The 24,444-nt window shown below is 40.6% G+C and overlaps 1 protein-coding gene across 1 annotated transcript; it reads right to left on the bottom strand.

Moving 5' to 3' along the window:
• Nucleotides 1–21,921: 21,921 nt before the first annotated feature.
• Nucleotides 21,922–23,760, bottom strand: LOC142528361 (uncharacterized). The gene is made up of 3 exons (XM_075633403.1): nt 23,232–23,760; nt 22,428–22,599; nt 21,922–22,339 (listed from the first exon to the last, which is right to left on the bottom strand). Exons 1-3 carry the CDS (start codon nt 23,758–23,760, stop codon nt 21,922–21,924), a joined length of 1,119 nt encoding a protein of 372 aa, XP_075489518.1.
• Nucleotides 23,761–24,444: the final 684 nt, after the last annotated feature.

Below are 24,444 nucleotides of genomic sequence, written 5' to 3'. Positions count from 1 at the left end.
GTAAGACGATCAATTATCACTCATATAACATTTAGTCCCTTAAAAGTCTTAGGCAATCCAACAACAAAGTCCATAGTGATTTTTTCCCATTTCCACTCGGGAATAGGGAGTGGCTTAAATTTTCCTGCTAGTCTTTGGTGCTATGCTTTCACTTGCTGGCAAGTCAAACACTCGGATACAAATATCAAAATGTCCCTCTTCATGCCTGGTATAGCGCCCTTACCCGAGCCACTACTAAACAGACTAATAAACATGCAACATTTAAACTTAATAACAACAATTAAACAGCGGAAACTAAATACTTAATCATATTACAACCCAAATGAAAACAAAACAATAATAGCAGTCTTAAACATTAATACAACAATAACAAAAACATAACCCTGAACGAGAAAACAATAAACCACATGAAACCTCCACTGGATCACCACTGGAACCCAACTGCTCTAGCCACTGCCCTGGTCGTCCGAACCGTCCAACCTAAGACCTTCCCCGTGGAATGGGGTGCCCAAGATGAAAACAAGGACGTGAGCGACAATTGCCCAATACGAGAATGTACGAGTATACAAACTGATATGATGCATGTGAAATGCAATATGCTCGGATATCAAGGATCAAGTCAAGAATCTTATGCTCAGTCTAGAGACGCTTGAGTGTGTAGTCTCTGATCTGCCCTAGGCATGTTTTGGCTCCCACACTCATCGTCAAGACGTGGACCTACAATGTCCAAGTCATCAGAGCCCCCGGGTCCCGTCGGACAGTGTAGCTCTCGATGCCCCATCGTCCACAAAATAGAATAGGGCTGAGCGGCCCCAACAACGAGGTATATCTCAAAAGATATCAGACTCAACATGATATGTCATGCATAATATGGCAAAGCAGTAAAACATGTATCATGCAATAGATAAATATGCAACATATAAGTGTGTATACTATGCTTGGATATCTCAGTTAGTACATCACATACCTCACTAAAACAATCTGTCAGAAAGCTTTGAACCTAAACAATACCAACATAATGAAATCACTATCAAACCAGATCAAACATGCTACAAGTTCTCCCTAATGATCCTTAAATCACTATTTAAGGCTTTAGGATTATACCTGCGTCCGTCGTCAGCCCGCTGATGATGTCTCGATCTCAGATCACCTGTAATGCCCGAAAGTTAATCGCTGTTAATTAACGATTATTGAATTATAATTTAATGTGATTATGAAAGGGACAACTGAGACATGATTTGAGATAACATGTGATAATGTATGTACGAGGACAGTACCATTAGCGCACATGCGCGAAAGGGGCAGAGGGTTTCGCGCATATGCGCGAAGTGAGGGCGCGCATATGCGCGAGCCTGTGCAAGGGAATTGGTGATGTCCAGAGAACCTCGCGCATATGCGCGGAAGTGGTGCGCGCATCCGCGCATATGCGCGAGTCATCCGAGAAGCCAAAAGAGATTTCTAGAGGACCTCGCGCATATGCGCGACGAGGGGGCCCGCATATGCGCGAGCTGCCGAGGAAGTCACATGTTGCGACAATAGGTCTCGCGCATATGCGCGAGGCATGCAGAAGGGAAAATCGACACTTGGCCAATTGTGCAACGTAGGTATATATATATATATATATATATATATATATATATATAGGTATTCGAAAATTATGGAAAATTTCAAAGGAAAACCGAGAGCTTTGAAGGAGATTTTAAATTCTTGATTTTAGAATTCAATTTGTGAGGAATCCGCCCGTTCAATTTTGAATCCGACTTCAGTACTGTGTTTCTATCAACGCAGGCTACAACTGGACGTAAGTTTTATTGAGTTTTGGTATCATTTGAAAATATGATGTTGTAGGAATTTGATATGATTCATATATGGTGTCTTGGATATGTTAGACATCATATAATCGAAGTCAGATTGAAAAACAGACTGATTATGGAATTTATATTATTTTCGGATTATATTGATTTGAAATCAGACAGATTTGGATTATGAATGAATTACAGATTGTATCGGATATGAGTTATGAGTTGTAATTGATGTCTGTTGATTTGGTATTGACGGGGATACTGAGATTGTGCCGTTATGCCGTTGATTTGACTTAAATCCAGATTAATCAGATTCAGTGTTGAATTGAGAATAGAACATTGATATTATGATTCTCGATATGTCGTTTCAGATTTACAGAGACAGTCTTGAGTTCATAACTTCTATTGCTTCAAAGCGAGACTACAAACGAAAGGTATAAGTCAATGTGGTACTGAGAGATCGACTCAAGTTGGATATACTTGAGTTTCCCTAAATCACATACTTCTTATTATTATGTTCATTGATTTGACTTGATATGATTGTTCTATGGATGTATAGAAAGCAGGTATTAGTCGAGTGATCTTGTGACAGAAGTGCCTGATAGTGGTGGGATCGCCACGGGCACATTGCACGATGTCACAAGATAGTGTATTGGCGATAGTGCCACAGTCTGTGACGGATAGGTCAAGACACTGGATGTTTGGTTATATCGACGTGGATAGAATCGGAGTTTCTTCTATTACTGTTTGTCGATATAAGAATACCAACGTTTGGAAAACGGGATCCCTAGACTAGGATTGAGTCTAGTCTGAGTCGTGGAGTCACGAGTATGATTGATAATTTTATATTGATTATGTTTCAGATTTGATACATGTCACTGATATTTGTTACATGCTTTTACATTGTTTATATGATTGCATGTTCATTGATTTATACTGGGATTATATTCTCACCGGAATTATTCGGCTGTTGTCGTGTTTGTATGTGTGCATGACAACAGGTGGGACAGGATAATGGTCGAGGAGATGACGAGAGATCATGATTAGAGTGGAGACCCCAGACTTTGATGTTGCTGTAGATAGGGTTTGAACAATTGATAGCTAGTTGCTAAACCTTAGTCTGTATTGAATGTATGCTGTACAGGACTTGTACCTTATTTTATACTGATATGTATACTAGTATGAATCCCATTACATTCCGCATTTTAAAAAAAAAAATTTAGACCCTGTTTATTGTTATTGATTAAATTGTCCCAAATGATGATTAAGAATATGATTAGCGTCCGGGTCCCCACAACAGGTTGTATTAGAGCGATAGATCCTTTAGATTGAGATATGAGCTAGTGAGCGGGGTAGATTGAGTTTTCTTTCCTGCTTTTGAATGCTAGCATGTCTTACTGCTTTAATACATGTTACTTCTTTATGTGATTTGAGATGGTAATATGTTTTATTGAGAATGAATCAGCACCGATTCTGGATCAGCAGTAAGATGATCGGAGGAGGATTGAAATAGAATTCTTGTTTGGGGTTACTAATCCTTTTGATTATCAGATATGCCTCCGAGAAGAATATCAGAACAGGGTAGTACTTCGAATCCTCCGATGGACATTACAGCTACTCCTATGGAGACATTATTGAAAAGGTTTCAGTCGTTCCATCCACCAACTCTGAAGGGTACTGAGAATTCAGTGGATTGCGAGAGTTGGCTAGACGATATCGAGATGTTGTTTGAGTCCTTGGACTATACTGATGAGAGGAGAGTGAAACTAATTGGACACCAGTTGCACTATATTGCAAAGAACTTGTGGATTACCACGAAGAAGACATTAGAGCATCGAGGTACGACTATTACCTGGAATATGGTTAGAACTGAATTTTATTAGAGATTCTTTCCAGTGTCGTACCGGAAGGACAAGGGGGCCGAGTTTGCTAATTTGAGACAGGGCCAGCTAAACATTGAGGAATATGTGGCCAAGTTCTCGACCTTGTTGCGGTTTGCGCCACATGTGGCTGAGAATGATGAGGCCGTTGCTGATCAGTTTATTAATGGCCTAAATCCTGAAATCTTTACCTTGGTGAATACCGGGAGGCCAAACAATTACACTGATGCCTTGAACCGAGCTAAGGGAGCCGAAGCAGGTCTGATGAGACAGAGAGGAGCTTCGTTTGTGCCTCCAGCACCGAGACCAGAACAACCACCTCCTCGATTCGAGAGTGGCGGTGGTAGTGGAAAGAAAGACTTCCTGAAAGCTAGGGGAAAGCAGTTCAAGAAGTTTGGCAGTAGTTCTTCCAGTTCTAGTGGCTCGAGACAGACTGGTCAGGGCCAGAGTTATACAGGACCCTATTGCAGCACTTGTGGAAGGAAGCATTCCACAGAGCAGTGCCGAGGAGTGTTTGGTAGATGTCGTATTTGTAGACAGCAGGGACATTTTGCCCTAGTATGTCCACAGAGAGGTGCCCAGGGATCCCAGACAGCAGAGTCATCTGGATCAGTGGCTAAGACAGGGAGACGACCATCTGCTGTTCATTCTTTCCAGCCAGCACCGTCTACTCAGTCACAGCAGAGTCATGAGGAAGCCAGACAGTGAGCCAGCCTCCGAGACAACAGGCCAGAGTGTTCTCTTTGACTGAGGAGCAGGCACATGATGCACCTGATGATGTTGTTGCAGGTAACTGCTTTATTTCTGGTTATCATGTATATGTATTGATTGATACTGGTGCATCGCATACATTTATATCTGAGCGATTTGCATTGAGTCATGCATTGCCTATTCAGTCATTGTCTACTGTAGTGTCTGTCTCTTTTCCTTTGGGGACAGGTTTGATATCAGTGAAGTCTGTTAGATCGTGTATACTGCAGTATGATGGGCATGAGATTCAGTTAGACTGTATTGTGCTTGGGATATCTGACTTTGATTGTATTATCGGTATCGATATGTTGACCAAGTAAAGGGATACAGTCGATTGTTTCCACAAGATTGTAAGATTCAGACCTGAGATGGCTGAGGAGTGGAAATTTTACGGTAAGGGTTCTCGAGCCAGAATTCCTTTGATATCTGCTATGAATATGACTCGATTATTGTAGAAAGGAGCGGATGGATTCCTTGTCTATTCAGTTGATTTACTGAAATCGAGTCCATCATTGGCAGACTTGCCAGTGGTGTGTGAGTTTGCTGATGTCTTTCCAGAGGAGATTCGTGGTTTGCCCCGATTCGAGAGATAGACTTCAGCATTGAGTTGATGCCAGGTACAGTTCCGATATGTAGAGCTCCATACCGAATGGCACCAATTGAGTTGAAAGAGTTGAAAGAACAGTTGGAGGATTTACTAGCCAAGGGGTATATAAGACCGAGTGTGTCTCCTTGGGGTGCTCCAGTACTGTTTGTGAGAAATAAAGATGGTTCAATGAGGCTTTGTATCGACTACCGGCAACTGAACAAAGCAACGGTAAATAATAAATATCCGTTGCCTCGCATTGATGATCTGTTTGATCAGTTGCAGGGTTCTTCAGTGTATTCCAAGATCGATCTGAGATCTGGATACCATCAACTGAGAGTCAAGGATTCTGATATCTCGAAGACTGCATTCAGAAACAGGTACTATTTCTGGGGCATATTATATCCGGAGACGGTATATCAGTTGATCCCAGTAAGGTTGAGGCAGTGATTTCTTGGCCGAGACCGACATCTGTACCAGAGATACGCGGCTTTATGGGTTTGTGTGCTATTCGAGCTGAACCAGAACTGATATTGAGAATCAAAGAGGCACAGAAAGTTGATCAGAGTGTACAGAATTCGATTTCGATGGTCAGAGCTGGACATCAATCGGAATATCAGGTTCGTGACAGTATTTTGTATGTGAATAATTGCATTGTTGTGCCGAATGTTTCAGATTTGAGACAGCGGATACTAGCTGAAGCGCACAGCAGTCGTTTTAGCATTCATCCTGGTGGCAGGAAAATGTATAATGATTTGAAGACACAATATTGGTGGAAACAAATGAAATCTGATGTTACTGAATTTGTAGCCAAGTGTCTGAATTGCCAACAGGTGAAAGCCGAGAGGAAGAAACCAGGAGGATTGTTGCAATGTTTGTCCATTCCTGAATGGAAATGAGATCACATTTCCATGGATTTTGTGACGCAGTTACCGAGATCCTCCAGAGGTTGTGATGCGATTTGGGTCGTGATTGATCGATTGACCAAATCTGCATGTTTTATTCCATACAAAATGACATATAGATATGTTCAGATGGCTGATATTTATGTGCGAGAGGTGGTCAGATTGCACGGAGTGCCGAAGTCGATTGTTTCAGACCGTGATCCTAGGTTAACTTCGCACTTCTGGCAGAATTTGCAGCATGCTCTCGGTACGAAGTTACATCTGAGTACCGCATATCATCCACAGACTGACGGACAGTCAGAGCGGACGATTCAGACATTGGAAGATATGCTGATTTTAGCACTAATTGGCAAGATGCCTTTCCTCTTTTTGAATTTTCGTACAATAATAGCTATCAGACGAGTATTGAAAAGGCTCCATTCGAAGCGTTGTACGGAAAGAAATGCAGATCCCCTTTATATTGGGATGATATCTCCGAAGTTCCTGAGATTGGACCTGATATGATCAGAGATATGACGGAAAAATTGAAGCTGATTCAAAATAAAATGAAGGCAGCTCAGGACCGACATGCCAACATCAGACGACGACCGTTGGTATTTGAGACTGGAGATCGAGTATTTTTGAAAATTTCACCTTTCCGAGGAGTTGTCCGATTTGGCAAGAAAGGAACATTGTCTCCACGATACGTTGGTCCATATGAAATTCTCGAGAAGATAGGAGATCGTGCCTATCGACTCGCCTTACCGCCTTCATTATCAAGAATACATGATGTCTTCCATGTATCTATGCTACGGAAGTATCTTCCCGATGATTCTCATATTATTCAGCCAGACGAGATTGAGCTGGATGAGACATTGAGTTATGTCGAGAAACCGATTCGGGTTATCGATCATAAGGAAAAGCAACTTAGAACAAAGACTATTCCTCTTGTGAAAGTTCAATGGACTCGTCATGGCATTGAAGAAGCTACCTGGGAGACGGAATCAGACATGAGACAGGAGTTCCCGGACTTATTTTGATGATGTAAGTTTTCTGTTCAATATTCTGGGTTATACTCCTTAATTGATATGATTGATTGCCTGTGATTTCGGGGACGAAATCATATCTTAGGGGGGGAGAAATGTAATGCCCGAAAGTTAATCTCTGTTAATTAACGATTATTGAATTATAATTTAATGTGATTATGAAAGGGCCAACCGAGACATGATTTGAGGTAACATTTGATAATGTATGTGCGAGGACAGTACCATTCGTGCACATGCGCGACAAGACGTGCGCACATGCGTGAAAGGGGCAGAGGGTCTCGCGCATATGCGCGAAGTGAGGGCGCGCATATGCGCGAGCCTTTGCAAGGGAATTGGTGATGTCCAGAGAACCTCGCGCATATGCGCGGAAGTAATGCGCGCATATGCGCGAGTCATCCGAGAAGCCAAAGGAGATTTCCAATGGACCTCGCGCATATGCGCGACGAGGGGGCGCTCATATGCGCGAGCTGCCGAGGAAGTCACATGTTGCGACAGTAGGTCTCGCGCATATGCGCGAGGCTAAGACGCGCATATGCGCGAGGCATGCAGAAGGGAAAATCGACACTTGGCCTATTGTGCAACATAGGTATATATATTTATATAGGTATACGAAAATTATGGAAAATTTCAAAGGAAAACCGAGAGCTTTAAAGGAGATTTTCAATTCTTGATTTTAAAATTCAATTTGTGAGGAATCCGCCCGTTCAATTTTGAATCCGACTTCAGTACTGTGTTTCTATCAACGCAGGCTACAACTGGACGTAAGTTTTATTGAGTTTTGGTATCATTTGAAAATATGATGTTGTTGGAATTTGATATGATTCATATATGGTGTTCTGGATATGTTAGACATCATAGAATCGAAGTCAGATTGAAAAATAGACTGATTATGGAATGTTATGATTTTTTGATTATATTGATTTGAAATCGGACAGATTTGGATTATGAATGAATTACAGATTGTATCGGATATGAGTTATGAGTTGTAATTGATGTCTGTTGATTTGGTATTGACGGGGATACTGAGATTGTGCCGTTATGTCGTTGATTTGACTTAAATCCAGATTAATCAGATTCAGTGTTGAATTGAGAATAGAACATTGATATTATGATTCTCGATATGTCGTTTCAGATTTACAGAGACAGTCTTGAGTTCAGAACTGATATTGCTTCAGAGCGAGACTACAAACGAAAGGTATAAGTCAATGTGGTACTGAGAGATCGACTCAAGTAGGATATACTTGAGTTTCCCTAAATCACATACTTCTTATTATTATGTTCATTGATTTTAATTGATATGCTTGTTCTATGGATGTATGGAAAGCAGGTATTAGTCGAGTGATCTTGTGACAGAAGTGCCTGATAGTGGTGGGATCGCCACGGGCACATTGCACGATGTCACAAGATAGTGTATTGGCGATAGTGCCACAGTCTGTGACGGATAGGTCAAGACACTGGATGTTTGGTTATATCGACGTGGATAGAATAGGAGTTTCTTCTATTACTGTTGGTCGATATAGGAATACCAACGTCTGGAAACCGGGATCCCTAGACTAGGATTGAGTCTAGTCTGAGTCGTGGAGTCACGAGTATGATTGATAATTTTATATTGATTATGTTTCAGATTTGATACATGTCACTGATATTTGTTACATGCTTTTACATTATTTATATGATTGCATGTTCATTGATTTATACTGAGATTAAATTCTCACCGGAATTATCCGGCTGTTGTCGTGTTTGTATGTGTGCATGACAACAGGTGGGACAGGATCAGGGTCGAGGAGATGACGAGAGATCATGATTAGAGTGGAGACCCCAGACTTTGATGTTGCTGTCGATAGGGTTTGAACAATTGATAGCTAGTTGTTAAACCTTAGTCTGTATTGAATGTATGCTGTACAGGACTTGTACCTTATTTTATACTGATACGTATACTAGTATTAATCTACATTCCGCATTTTTTTTAAAAAAAATTTAGACCCTGTTTAATGTTATTGATTAAATTGTCCCAAATGATGATTAAGAATATGATTAGCGTCCGAGTCCCCACATCACCGACCCCTTCTCGAGTCGACACTAGCTCCGAAACTTCCCGACACCAAAGTGCCCTAGAAACTGGCTAGAAAACCTCTGATAACTAGAACTCTCTCTGAAGAATGCGTTGTAGGAAGCAAAAGAATCGGCTTCCATTTATAGGCTGCATCTGGACTATTTCAGAAAATCCGAATTAATCTTATCTGCCACGTGTCAAAATCTCATTTGTCTAGTTGGATTTCTCGAGATAATGAAATCTGAAGTAGATCGGTTTATCTCTTTTAAATTCGGTGGATCCCAACTGCTTGATCCCGAATTATCAATTCCTTAATAATACTTAATTAACAACTCATTAATTATCTCTTAATTAATACTTCATTCAAAATTAGGATTCGGGTCATTATATCCTCCCCTCCTTACAAAGATTTTGTCCTCGAAATCAAAACTGAAGTACAATACAACTGAATAAAATACAACTGAATAAAATACAACTCAAAACAAATGTGGATACTCTGACCGCATACGACTCTCTAACTCCCAAGTCGCTTCTGCAGTACCTCGGCGTTGCCATTGCACTAGAACAAGTGGAATGGTCTTGTTCCTGAGCTTTTTCTCTTTTCTACCCAGGATTAAAAGCGGCTGCTCGACATAAGTCAAGTCTTCTTCAAGTTGAACATCTGTCGGACCAAGAACGTGCGATTTATCTGCTACATACCGTCGTAGCAACGATACATGAAAGACTTATGAATGCTGGACAGATATGGCGATAAAGCCAATCGATACGCCAAATTTCCAATACATTCCAAGATCTCAAAAGGTCCGATGAACCTTGGGGCTAATTTTCCCTTGAGTCCAAATCTCATTACCCTGCGGAATGGTGAAACTTTAAGGAAAATTTTTTTTCCCCTGACTGAAACTGTAGAGGTCTACGCTTGGTATTCGCGTAACTCGATTGACGATCTTGTGCAGTTTTAATTCTCTTCTTGATCAATTCCGCTACGTCAATCGCTTGTTGCACTAATTCAGGTCCTTGCACTTGTAGTTCTCCTACTTCGTCCCGAAACAAAGGAGTACGACAACGTCTACCATACAAAGCTTCGAATGGAGCCATACCAATAGCTACGGTGGTAGCTATTGTTATATGCAAACTCCACAAGCGGCAGATGATCATGCCATGCTGGTCCAAAATCCAAAGCACAAGCACGCAACATGTCCTCAAGTGTCTGAATAGTCCTCTCAGACTGACTGTAAAGACCTAAAAATCCTTACTTTGAAATTTGCGGAAAATTTAAAATTTTTCTTTTTAAATAATTAAAATTGCCTCATTCATAAATGAATTGATAAATAAATTTTGATGTTCAAAGTGGCAGCGGAAGAAATTAACATTTTCGAAATGACAGTAAAAAGTTTTTCCAACAATAATAAAAATGTTTGCGCAATCGAATAATAATAAATGCTGCATTGAGGTCCTCGGGTCCTACTACTGCCGACTCGAACTGGCTCACGAGTCCCCGCCCTCGATCCCGACATCATCAGCACCTACAAAAATCAAGTCTAGTGAGTCTAAAGACTCAGCATGCATATATCGTAGATAACAAGTAATAATAATAAAATCTCATGCGAAGTGGAAATATCATGTCATGAGGCATCAAGTGAAAATAACTGATCATGAGTAATTATAATATGTGCATAACTGAACTGAAAATCATAAGTGAAAATGTTTTCTCCTTGGAGCCCTGTAATGAAATAGCATGTAATAATTTTCTGGTGAGATTATGGTCTACGCAAGTGGCCCCTGAACTGAACTGAACTGACCGGTAACTGGCGACCGGACAGGTAACTGGCAACCAGGTTTAGTAATTTTTTTGTCTGATCAGACTAATGCCACAGTATAATGGGTGAAACTGAACTGACCGGTAACTGGCAACCGGACCGGTAACTGGCGACCGGATTTAGTAATGCTCCCATGACCGGTAACTGGCGACCGGGTGAAGTAATAATCCCATGATAGTAAACTTGCCACAAGCAATATTGCATAAATCTCAAAATGAATATTTTCTATGCACGTAATATAATTAACCAACATAATTAAATATGAACAATTTCGATCTTCTTGCATTAAAATCATGTACTTGCGATATTTAAAAATACCTATATGGTTTGATTGAAGAGTGAAAGAAGATATAAACATGCCTTGGTTTGTTTTGAAAGAAAACAAACAAAACGAGGACGCGGCGTGGCGGAGACGAAGTGCTCTTCACTTTCTTACTTTTTCTCTCTTAATTCCTTTAAACCAAGCATGCACCATAATTATTATAATAGCGTAAAAATCATAAACGTGATGCATGAACATTTCAAATATGGTAAAATGTGCTCAGGGCGCTGCCTTGACCAAAATCTCACCCGGGTGCAAAATGACCATTTTGCCCCTGGAAACCCAAAATTTACCATTTTGCCCCTAGAAGTAAAATTTCACTTCTTTGACATTTTGTTAATTTCATTGACTCTAACACGTCCCAAATAATTATTTAAGCTTACAAGAACTTTCCCATATTTTTATTTGGCTTAAATCAATGACTTTTAAATTAATCTTTAAATATAACCTATTAATGCGTTTTAATCCTGAATTAAACCAAATCTTAGCATAAAATTTCCAATTTAAAAACTTAGACTTCTAATAATTATTTGAGCTTAAATATAATTTTCTATAATTTTATAAAGCTTAAATCTAGGCGTTTCAATTAATCCTTTAATTAACGTTTCGTACGGCGATTAAATCCCGGATAAATTCAAAACTCCTTATTTTTATCCGAAACTTACCAAACTCCTAAAAATGTCCCAAAACATATTTAAAAGTATTTCTTAGACGTAAACTCGAGCCCATATCATAACTTAACCGAATTGTTTTAAAACTTGTACCGGTGTCCCGGTTTTAACCCGAATCGATTCGAAACTTAACCGAATTTTCCTAAACATTTTACCATATCTTACAAACACTTAAAATTCATAAAACAATATAACCAATCCCCTTAACCCATGGCTGAAAATTCCAGAAAAAAATAGCATAACTCTCGGCCTCTCCAATTTCCCTCCCTTGTGCAATACCTTCCCTAAAACTCACTCCACTAACCACACCCAACGTACCAGCCATGAACCGACCTCTCCTTGACCACCTAGGGACTCTACTTGACACACTAGACACACGGCTTTAGCTCCATGCAAGCTGCACAAGACCAACGATCGCTAGACACCAAGGAGTTCCTATCGCGTCAACCTTTCAAAACATGGCTTTATCGTTCGATCCGGCAACTCCAGCGTAGTTCGAGCTATCCCAGCCCCATCTCAGACCTCCCCAGGGTCTGATCCTGTGCTGGATCAAGCCCTCGCACAGCTGGTGTAACAGGAGCTTGGATCGAACCACACACCTCACAACCGCTTATATTAATTAATAAAAATGAATCATGTAATTAAAATAATTTTTCTTAAAAATTTCTGGTCTCCGATCCTCGTTCGAGCGCGAAATGAAACTTAAAAATCTTTAATGCATGAACCTTTAACATTTCATGAGTTAAATTCTAAAATGCATGAATTATGCATAAAATGCATAAAAATAATTAAACATAAATTAATGAAGTAAACACGCATTTAATGCTTTAAAAACAATTAAGTAAAATACCAAAGAAGTTTAATAACTTGCATGCATGCCAATTTTTTTTTAAAAAATACATTTACTAACATGCTAAATTACCACTTCTTAAATAAGTGTTTATTAACTTATCTCAATACTCCATCTCCAGTCCGGCCTCACTTATTTAACTGAAAAGCTAACAATTAAACTATTGCGTAAAATAAATAAATTTAAAGAAAAGAATTTAAATACTCATAAAATAAAATCATTTTAAATTTTAAATACTAGAATTATGCATGACTTATACGCAGTCCAATTTACGGGTTCTACAATCCTCCCCCATTAAAAGAAATTTCGTCCTCGAAATTAAAACTCACCAATAATTCGGGATACCGACTCCTCATCTCTGGCTCAGACTCCCACGTAGCTTCCTCCTCGGAATGGTTAAGCCATTTGACTTTGACTCGTTGTACCATTTTGTTCCGAAGCTTCTTTTCCTGTCTGTCTAAGATCTGCACTGGTCTCTCCTCATAAGACAGGTTTGGAGTAAGCTGCAACGGCTCAAAGTTCAGGACATGCGAAGGATTTGCCATATACTTCCTCAGCATAGAGACGTGGAACACATTGTGTACTCCGGCCAAATTCAGCGGAAGAGCAACACGATAGGCTAGCGTCCCAAACCTGTCGAGGATCTCAAATGGTCCAATGAATCTCGGACTGAGCTTTCCTTTCTTCCCAAATCGCATGACACCCTTCATAGGTGCCACCTTCACAAAAACATGATCGCCCACTGCAAACTCTAAATCTCTCCTCCGCTGGTCCGCATAACTCTTCTGTCGACTCTGAGCGGTCCTCATCCTATCACGGATCCGGGCTACTACATCGATAGTCTACTGAATAATATCTGGACCCAACTCTGCTCTCTCTCCAACTTCATCCCAATGAACAGGAGATCCGCACTTGCGACCATACAATGCTTCATACGGAGCCATTCCTATGGACGACTGAAAGCTGTTGTTATAGGTGAACTCAACCAATGGAAAGTTCGACTCCCAACTCCCTGAGAAATCAATCACACAAGCACGGAGAAGATCCTCCAAAATCTGAATGACTCGCTCTGACTGCCCATCTGTCTGCGGATGGAAAGCTGTGCTAAACAGCAACTTCATCCCCATAGTCGAATGCAAACTCTTCCAAAATGAGGAAGTAAATCTGGGATCTCTGTCAGATACGATAGAAACTGGAATACCATGGAGTCGGACAATCTCTCGGATATACAACTCTGCATACTGAACCATGGTGAAAGTCGTCTTAATAGGCAAGAAGTGCGCTGATTTGGTAAGACGATCTACAATCACCCTGATAGCATTCGATCCTCTGGCTGACTTCGGCAATCCGGTCACAAAATCCATGGTAACGTTCTCCCACTTTAACTCGGGAATAGGTAGAGGCTTGAGCAAACCTGCTGGTCTCTGATGCTCGGCCTTCACTAACTGGCAAGTCAGACACTCGGATACAAACTGTCTGATGTCTTTCTTCATCCCCGGCCACCAATACAACAACTGTAGATCTTTGTACATCTTCGTACTCCCAGGGTGAATGGAGTACGACGACATATGGGCTTCTGATAAGATATTTGCTCGGATAGAATCACTGCTAGGGACCCATATCCTGTCCTGGTAACTGACAATACCATTGCTGACTGAATACAAGACACTGCCCTTGGCCTCATCTCTCTGCTTCCACTTGGCCAACTGCTCATCTGCTGACTGACCAATGCGAATACGGTCCAGAAGGGAAGACTTAATGGTCAAGGTAGATAGACAGGGAACTCTACTTCGAGGATAAATCTCAAGATCAAACCTCTGCATCTCAAACTGAAGATGTTTCGAAACTGTTAAATGGGCCATCGCTGCAACTTTCCTGTTCAATGCATCCGCAACTACATTAGCTTTACCCGGGTGGTAGCTAATGTCAAAATCATAGTCCTTCACAAGCTCCAACCAACGCCTCTGACGCATATTCAGCTCCTTCTGCGTAAAGAAATACTTGAGGCTCTTGTGGTCGGTAAAGATCTGGCACTTCTCTCCATACAGATAGTGCCTCCAAATCTTCAAGGCAAAAACTACTGCGGCCAACTCTAGATCATGGGTAGGGTAGTTGTTCTCATGTGTTTTCAACTGTCTAGAAGCATAAGCTATCACCTTCCCATGCTGCATCAATACGACGCCAAGGCCGAGCTTCGAAGCATCAGTATACAGAACAAACTCACAGGACCCTGACGGCACGGCCAAAACTGGTGCTAAGATAAGAGCTTGCTTCTAAGTATCGAAGATATTCTGACACTCCTCGCTCCAGACAAATTTCACATTCTTCTTTTTCAGTGCTGTGAGTGGAACTGCAATCGAGGAGAATCCCTTAATGAACTTCCGATAATATCCTGCTAGTCCAAGAAAACTGCGGATCTCTGATGCATTCTGCGGCACAACCCAATCTCTGATTGCTGCAACTTTTGCTGGGTCTACCTCAATGCCACTGCTGGAAACAATGTGGCCTAAGAACGCCACTTTCTCTAACCAGAATTCGCATTTACTGAACTTTGCGAATAATTTGTGCTTCTGCAATGTCTGCAACACTGTGGTCAGATGCCTGATGTGATCCTCCCGATTCTTGGAGTAGACGAGAATGTCGTCTATGAACACTATCACAAACTGATCGAGGTACGGCTGAAATACGCGATTCATGAGATCCATGAAGATCGCTGGAGCATTCGTCAAACCGAACGGCATCACAAGAAACTCGTAGTGACCATAACGAGTCCTGAAAACTTTCTTCGAAACATCGGCGTCTCTCACCCTCAACTGGTGATAACCTGAACGCAGATCAATCTTAGAGAAAATCGAAGCTCCCTGCAACTGGTCAAACAGATCCTCAATCCTCGGAAGTGGGTATTTATTCTTCACTGTAACCCTGTTCAACTCCCGGTACTCAATACAAAGTCTCATAGAGCCATCCTTCTTCTTCACAAATAAGACTGGTGCGCCCCATGGTGAAAAACTCGGGCGAATGAACTCCTTGTCAACAAGTTCCTGAATCTGCTTCTTAAGCTCTGCCATCTCTGTCGGTGCAAGTCGGTACGGTGCTTTTGAGATCGGAGCCGTACCTGGCATAAGCTCGATAGAAAACTCCACCTCTCTCTCGGGTGACATACCAGAGACATCCTCAGGAAAAACGTCTAGGAAATCTCTAACAATCGGAACATCTGAAGCTGACTGATTGGGTGCCTCGGGGACAGATATGAAAGTTGCTAAAAATACCCGACACCCTCTATGCATGAGCTTCCTAGCCTGGACATAAGGAATAATGCGCGGTAAAGGAAAGTACCTGTCCGGCTCAAATAAGAACTGCGTCATTCTAGGCGGTCGGACTAGAATAGATCTCTGCTGAAAGTCGATCAAAACTCTTTTCCCCAATAGCCAGTCCATCCCCAGAATGATGTCAAACTCTGGCATCGGCAATAAGATAAGATCCGCATAAACAAGATTTCCATGCAACTCAAGGTCTATGTCTCGGATCACATTGGTGGTTGTGATCTCCTCTCCGGAAGGCAATGATACCGAATAGGATACATCTAGCCCGATGGTCTTAACTTTGAGAAAATTCGCAAAGACCTCTGAAATAAATGAATGGGTAGCCCCTGAATCTATCAGGGCTTTGGTAGCTGAGCCTGTATGAAAATTCTTCCTGAAAGTTCGGAACACTAAGTTGAATCCAATAATCACAAAAGCTAAGCTTATAGGCATGCAAAGGTCAGAGTTCTTCGATCCTAATCCCGGAAATAATACTGAGTAGAGCATGCAATCCTATCGCAATTCCTAAGTTCAAAATCTTAATCCCGGTTCCCAAAACATTGGAATGCAAATATAAACTTAAAGCTGTAAGGTACCTGTCAACAACATGGTATCGGGGTTCGTCTCCGCAGCATGAAGAGCAAAAACTCTAGCTTGGGTAGGCAGGTTCCTCCGGGGGCACTGCTGCAGCGCGTGGTCTGTGCTGCCACACTTATAACATTTCCCTGAGCCGTACATGCATGCTCCAGGATGACGGCGTGAGCACTTGGGACAGACTGGGTGCTCAAATGGCCTCGGGACTGCGCGTCCCTGCTGCTGCTGCTGAGGTCCTCCTCTGATTCTGGGCGAGCCGTGAAAAGGCCTCTTATGCTGATGCTGATGCTGATGCTGATGCTGATGCTGATGCTGATGAGGAGGGCGGGGTGGTACCTGGACTGGGCGCTTGCCCGGGAGGTCTCTCTCGATATCACGTTGATCCTACTCTGCGGCTAGAGCTTTGGAGACAGCGACCTCGTAAGAAGTAGGGTCAGAAACCCTAACATCAAGGCGCAAGATCGGCCGTAGACCCACCAAGAAATGCATCAACTTGGCTTTAGCATCATTCGCGATTAGGGGCACAAAATGACAACCCCTCTCAAACTTACGGACGAACTCTGTAACAGTCATCTCTCCCTGCCTCAGGCTCATGAATTCAGTATTCAACCTGGTGCGCACTTCCTCAGTAAAATATTTGGAGTAGAATACCTCCGTGAAGCATGCCCAAGTCAGTGTAGCCAAGTTAAGGGCTACTGAAGCTCCTTCCCACCATAAGCGGGCATCTCCTCCGAATAGATAAGAGGCACAACGAACTCGATATGAATCACCAAGCTCCATAAACTCGAAGATAACCTCTAGAGACTTGATCCAGCCCTCGGCAATCATGGGGTCCGACATCCCTGAAAACTCCTTCGGACGCATCTTCATAAATCTCTCATATACAGCCTCGGGCCCTGTCGGCCTGGTCGCCACAGCATGGTTCCCCGCAAACTGTGCGAAGAACTGAGTCATCCCAGCTAGCATCTGGGCACTCATGTCAGGTGGAGGGGGTGGTGGAGGTGGTAGGTCTCTCTCCTGCCTCTGCTCCTCCCTGTCCTCTTGGCGAGGCTCGTCATTTCTAGTGCGCAGGAGGATACGTCTTGGGGGCATACTATTCCATACATAACCCATACGTAACTAACATGCATAATTCCATCATTAATTTAAATTTAAATACTGAGCAATAAAAATCTGGGCGCAACATTTCTCATGAAATCATGCTGTTGAAAATAATTCATGCATTAAATAAAATGCGTAAACGTAAAACTTACAGACCGAAGACGTGACTTAGTGAGTTTGCCGAGATTAGTAGTAGTACGACCCTATACAGAACCATTGCTCTGATACCAGCTGTAAAGACCTAAAAATCCTTACTTGGAAATTTGCGGAAAATTTAAAATTTTTCTTTTTAAATAATTAAAATTGCCTCATTCATAAATGAACTGATAAATAAAGTTTGATGTTCAAAGTGGCAGCGGAAGAAATTAACATTTTCGAAATGACAGTAAAAAGTTTTTCCAACAATAATAAAAATGTTTGCGCAATCGAATAATAATAAATGCTGCACTCAGGTCCTCGGGTCCTACTACTGCCGACTCGAACTGGCTCACGAGTCCCTGCCCTCGATCCCGACATCATCAACACCTACAACAATCAAGTCTAGTGAGTCTAAAGACTCAGCATGCATATATCGTAGATAACAAGTAATAATAATAAAATCTCATGCGAAGTGGAAATATCATGTCACGAGGCATCAAGTGAAAATAACTGATCATGAGTAATTATAATACGTGCATAACTGAATAGAAAATCATAAGTGAAAATGTTTACTCCTTGGAGCCCTATAATGAAATAACATGTAATAATTTTCTGGTGAGATTATGGTCTACGCAAGTGGCCCCTGAACTGAACTGAACTGACCGGTAACGGGCGACCGGACCGGTAACTGGCGACCGGGTTTAGTAATTTTTTTGTCTGATTAGACTAATGCCACAGTATACTGGGTGAAACTGAACTGACCGATAACTGGCGACCGGGTGAAGTAATAATCCCATGATAGTAAAGTGGCCACAAACAATATCGCATAAATCTCAAAATGAATATTTTTTATGCACGTAATATAATTAACCAACATAATTAAATATGAACAATTTCGATCTTCTTGCATTAAAATCATGTACTTGCGATATTTAAAAATACCTATATGGCTTGATTGAAGAGTGAAAGAAGATATAAACATGCCTTGGTTTGTTTTGAAAGAAAACAAACAAAACGACGACGCGGCGTGGCGGAGACGGAGTGCTCTTCACTTTCTTACTTTTTCTCTCTTAATTCATTTAAACCAAGCATGCACCATAATTATTATAATAGCGTAAAAATCGTAAACGTGATGCATGAACATTTAAAATATGATAAAATGTGCTCAGGGCGCTGCCTTGACCAAAATCTCACCTCGGGTGCAAAATGACCATTTTGCCCCTGGAAACCCAAAAATTACAATTTTGCCCCTAGAAGTAAAATTTCACTTCTTTGACATTTTCTTAATTTCATTGACTCTATCACGTCCCAAATAATTATTTAAGCTTACAAGAACTTTCCCATATTTTTATTTGGCTTAAATCTATGACTTTTAAATTAATCATTAAATATAACCTATGAATGCGTTTTAATCCCGAATTAAACCAAACCTTAGCATAAAATTCCCAATTTAAAAACTTAGACTTCTAATAATTATTTGAGCTTAAATATAATTTTTCATAATTTTATTAAGCTTAAATCTAGGCGTTTCAATTAATCCTTTAATTAACGTTTCGTACGGCGATTAAATCCCGGATAAATTCAAAACTCCTTATTTTTATCCAAAACTTACCAAACTCCTAAAAATGTCCCAAAACATATTTAAAAGTGTTTCTTAGACGTAAACTCGAGCTCATATCATAACTTAACCGAATTGTTTTAAAACTTGTACCAGTGTCCCGGTTTTAACCCGAATCGATTCGAAACTTAACCGAATTTTCCAAAACTTTTTACCATATCTTACAAACACTTAAAATTCATAAAACAATATAACCAATCCCCTTAACCCATGGCTGAAAATTCCAGAAAAAAATAGCATAACTCTCGGCCTCTCCAATTTCCCTCCCTTGTGCAATACCTTCCCTAAAACTCACTCCACTAACCACACCCAACGTACCAGCCATGAACCGACCTCTCCTTGACCACCTAGGGACTCTACTTGACACACTAGACACACGGCTTTAGCTCCATGCAAGCTGCACAAGACCAACGATCGCTAGACACCAAGGAGTTCCTATCGCGTCAACCTTTCAAAACATGGATTGATCGTTTGATCCGGCAACTCCAGCGTAGTTCGAGCTATCCCAGCCCCATCTCAGACCTCCCCAGGGTCTGATCCTGTGCTGGATCAAGCCCTCGCACAGCTGGCGTAACAAGAGCTTGGATCGAACCACACACCTCACAACCGATCGGCCCTCACCCTTAATCATCAAAACCCAAACAAGCTGCTCACACCAGGACCTAAACCTCTACAACCATGGACTGTACAGGCCCTTGACAACCTTATACAGCAGCCCCTTGCACCACACATCAGCAAGATTATGAGTAGCAACCGAAAAATGCAAGCATTCAAAGAAAAACCGAAAAATCATGCATGTACAAGGCTGGATCTATAAACTTTCATGCATTTTCATAAAGATCAGTATACTATCAGCGTGTATGAAGAGAAAAAGAAAGTACGTGCGTGACTTAGATGTTTGGAGAGCAAAACCGATGTGAAGGATTCAAGATGAAGTTTTCTTTGCAAGGACAAGTGTAGAACCGAGACACCCATATCTATTTAATAAAGGGAAAAAGAAACAATGATAGTTGGCTTGAAAAGGAAGTGTGCCGGTTGTTGAATTGTAAATTAAAAGGTGTAGGGTTATTTAATTATTAATGTATATTAACAATTAGATTAATTATTTTTTATTTTAAATTAAAAGAGTTTAAGCCCAATAATCTTAAAAAAAGGTCCATTAAATCCAAACACACTCCCGAAAAATATTTCGTTTTGAAAAGTTTTCGAAAATATTAGCCGAACCTTCAAAAAGTCCCTCGATTCGATAAAATTTACGTACCGTTAAAAATTAAAATTATGCGGGTAAAAATACCCAATAAATCCTAATCTTAGAAAAATACATTTAAAACATCTTATATTAATTAATAAAAATGAATCATTTAATTAAAATAATTTTTCTTAAAATTTTCTGGTCTCCGATCCTCGTTCGAGCGCGAAATGAAACTTAAAAATCTTTAATGAATGAACCTTTAAAATTTCATGAATCAAATTCTAAAATACATGAATTATGGATAAAATGCATAAAAATAATTAAACATAAATTAATGAAGTAAACACGCATTTAATGCTTTAAAAACAATTAAGTAAAATACCAAAGAAGTTTAATAACTTGCATGCATGCCAATTTTTTTTAAAAAAAAATATTTACTAACATGCTAAATTACCACTTCTTAAATAAGTTTTTATTAACTTATCTCAATACTCCATCTCCAGTCCGGCCTCACTTATTTAACTGAAAAGATAACAATTAAACTACTGCGTAAAATAAATAAATTTAAAGAAAAGAATTTAAATACTCATAAAATAAAATCATTTTAAATACTAGAATTATGCATGGCTTATACGCAGTCCAATTTACGGGTTCTACACTGACCATCGGTCTCTGGATGATAGGCAGTACTCAGATTCAATGTCGTTCCCAACGCTTTTTGAAAACTTCCCCAGAACCTTGAGGTAAAGCGTGGATCTCTGTCACTGACTATACTTGTTGGCACACCATGATATTTAAGAATCTCTTGGATGTATAGTCTTGCCATGCGATCGAAACTATATTCCCGACTATACGGAATGAAATGTGCTGACTTAGTCAGTCGGTCAACAACAACCCAAATTGCATCCCAATTCTTAGAAGACAGCGGCAAGTGGGTCACAAAATCCATCGTTACATGCTCCCACTTCCACTCAGGGATAGGAAGATTCTGACGTAATCCTCCTGGTTGTCGATGTTCAGCTTTCACTTGCTGACAAACCAAACACTTGGCTAGAAACTGATAAACACTTTTCTTCCTACCTTTCCACCAAAACTTGGTCTTCAAATCCTTATACATTTTCATGCTTCCAGGGTGGATACTCAACTTACTCCTATGAGCTTGAGATAAAATCTTGTCTCTCAATTTAGAATCTTCTGGAACTACGATTCTTCCTGACAAACACAAGGTTCCATCTGTTTGGAACGCAAAGCCAGTTGTGTTGTCTCCGTTAGCTAACCTTGCTAAATTTTTCACTTTCGGATCAGAAAACTGAGCTTATCTGATTTTGGCATACAACATTGGTTCAGATAAAATGCTCGTTACTCGAATGTGTTCCATTCCTTTCTTATGACGGAAGTGAAATCCCAGAGAACAACAATCTTGGATTACACTTGATATGAAACTTGTCTGAAGTGCAGATAATCTCACCTTGCGACTAAGAGCGTCAAATGTAAGATTCGCTGATCCTGGATGATACTTGATTTCGCAATCATAATCCTTTAACAAATCCATCCATCTTCTTTGGCGCATATTCAACTCTGCTTGAGTGAAGATATACTTCAAACTCTTGTGATCTGTAAATATCTCAAATCTCTCTCCGTAGAGATAATGTCGCCAAATTTTCAAAGCAAACACAATCGATGCCAATTCCAGATCATGAACTGGATAATTCTCTTCATGCTTCTTCAAGTTTCTGGATGCATATGCAATCACATGACCTTTCTGGGTTAAAACACACCCAAGTCCTTGAAGTGATGCATCAGTCAGTGTAAACAATATACCCTCCTGATCCAGATGGCAGAGCTAAAACTGGTGCAGTTGTCAAACGTTGACGCAGTTCATTGAAACTATTTTCACAATCATGTGTCCATTCGAACTGCACATTCTTACACGTCAGTTGTGTCAATGGTTTGGAAATCTGAGAAAATCCTGAGATGAATCTCCGGTAATAACCTGCCAAACCTAGAAAACTTCTTACCTCTTCAGCTGATTCCGGTCGTGCCCAACTCAACACTGCTTCGATCTTGCTAGGATCCACTGATATCCCATCTTTGGATATAACATGTCCCAAGAAGACAACTCTGTCGAGCCAAAACTTGCACTTGTTCAACTTAGGATACAGCTGGTGATTCCTTAAGGTTAACAACACAATCCTTAAATGTTGTGCATGCTCTTTAAGACTACGAGAGTATACCAGTATGTCATCAATAAAGACAATGAAAAACTTGTCAAGGTACTCCTGAAATACTTGATTCATCAAATCCATAAATACTGCTGGAGCATTCGTCAAACCAAACAGCATCACTAAAAACTCGTAACGCCCATACCTTGTTCGAAATGCAGTCTTAGGGATATCACGTTGATGAACTCGAAGTTGATGATATCCAGACCGTAAATCAATCTTCGAGTACACTGAAGTCCCTTGCAGTTGATCAAACAAATCATCAATCCGTGGTAACGGATATTTATTCTTGATTGTTACTCGGTTCAACTGTCGATAATCTATGCAAAGTCGCATAGACCCATCCTTCTTTTTAACGAACAACACTGGTGCTCCCCAAGAAGACACACTGGGTCTAATGTACCTTTGTCAAGAAGATCTTGTAACTGTTGTTTCAACTCTTTCATCTCTGTTGGTGACAATCTATAAGGCGCTCTCGAGATAGGTGCGGTTCCTGGTACCAACTCTATCTCCGCTTCCACTTCCCTCTCCGGAGGAAATCCAGGAATTTCATCGGGGAAAACATCAGGAAATTCATTGACAACTGGAATGTTCTTCACGTCGATTGCATCCTTCGATACGTCAACAGCATAAACGAGATATCCTTCTCCTCCTTTTGCTAAAGCCTGCTGTGCCTTTACAGCATACACTACTGGCATTGGAGGTCGAGATCCCTCACCGAAGAAGAACCAATTCTCATCTCCTTCTGGACGAAACTGAACGAGACGTTGATAACAATCTACAGTCTCTCTATACTTAGTCAATAGGTTGATTCCCATAATACATTCAAAATCTTCCACAGCCAATATCATCAAATTGGCAGACAAGTAATTTCCTTCAAACTCTAACAAACAGTCTACTACAAGTCGCTTAGCTAAAACCTCTTGTCCCATCGGTGTAGACACCAACAACAAAACATCTAATGACACGTAGGGTAGTTTATGCTTCTTAACAAACATTGATGCTATGAATGAATGCGATGCCCCAGTGTCAATTAATACATATGCAGGAATACTACATAAAAGAAAATTACCTGCAATGACTCTCTCGTTTTGCTCTTCAGCTTGTTCTTCGTTTAGGGCAAACACTTGCCCTTGAACTCGTGGGCGTTGCTAGGATCCTTGTGACATTCCTCGACGACGAGAACCTTGAGCAGGAAAACCTTTCTGTTGCACAGTGGCATCAGACTGTTTTCCACTGTGAGACCCTGTCATAGAACCTCCGTGAAACGTCTGCCCTTTTTATTTCTTTAAAAGTACTAGGATTTTTTTTTTGTCTAAGATTTTCGAAACTCACAAAAATATTTTTATAAAATATTTTCCCCTTTTTGAAATAAACGTCAACCAACTAGTATAAAAAAATCAAGTGAAATAGTTGTAAAACAAAATTCGTCTACTTTTTACCCAAACCTAAAAAGCAATAATTTGAAAAGTAAAACTCACACTAAACCTCTCAAAAATCTCTCAAAAGCATAAGTAAATAGTCTAAAAATCTTTAATTTAAAATCATGAATCATAAAACGTAATGCGGAAAATAGTAGAGCTGGTCCCCGGGTTGTGTGTACCGACAGCCCAGTA

The sequence above is a fragment of the Primulina tabacum genome, chromosome 16 (assembly GCF_025594145.1).
Source record: "Primulina tabacum isolate GXHZ01 chromosome 16, ASM2559414v2, whole genome shotgun sequence".
NCBI lineage: Eukaryota > Viridiplantae > Streptophyta > Magnoliopsida > Lamiales > Gesneriaceae > Primulina > Primulina tabacum.
Note: the sequence above shows the minus strand (reverse complement) of the source record. Positions and strands in the feature narration are given on the sequence as shown.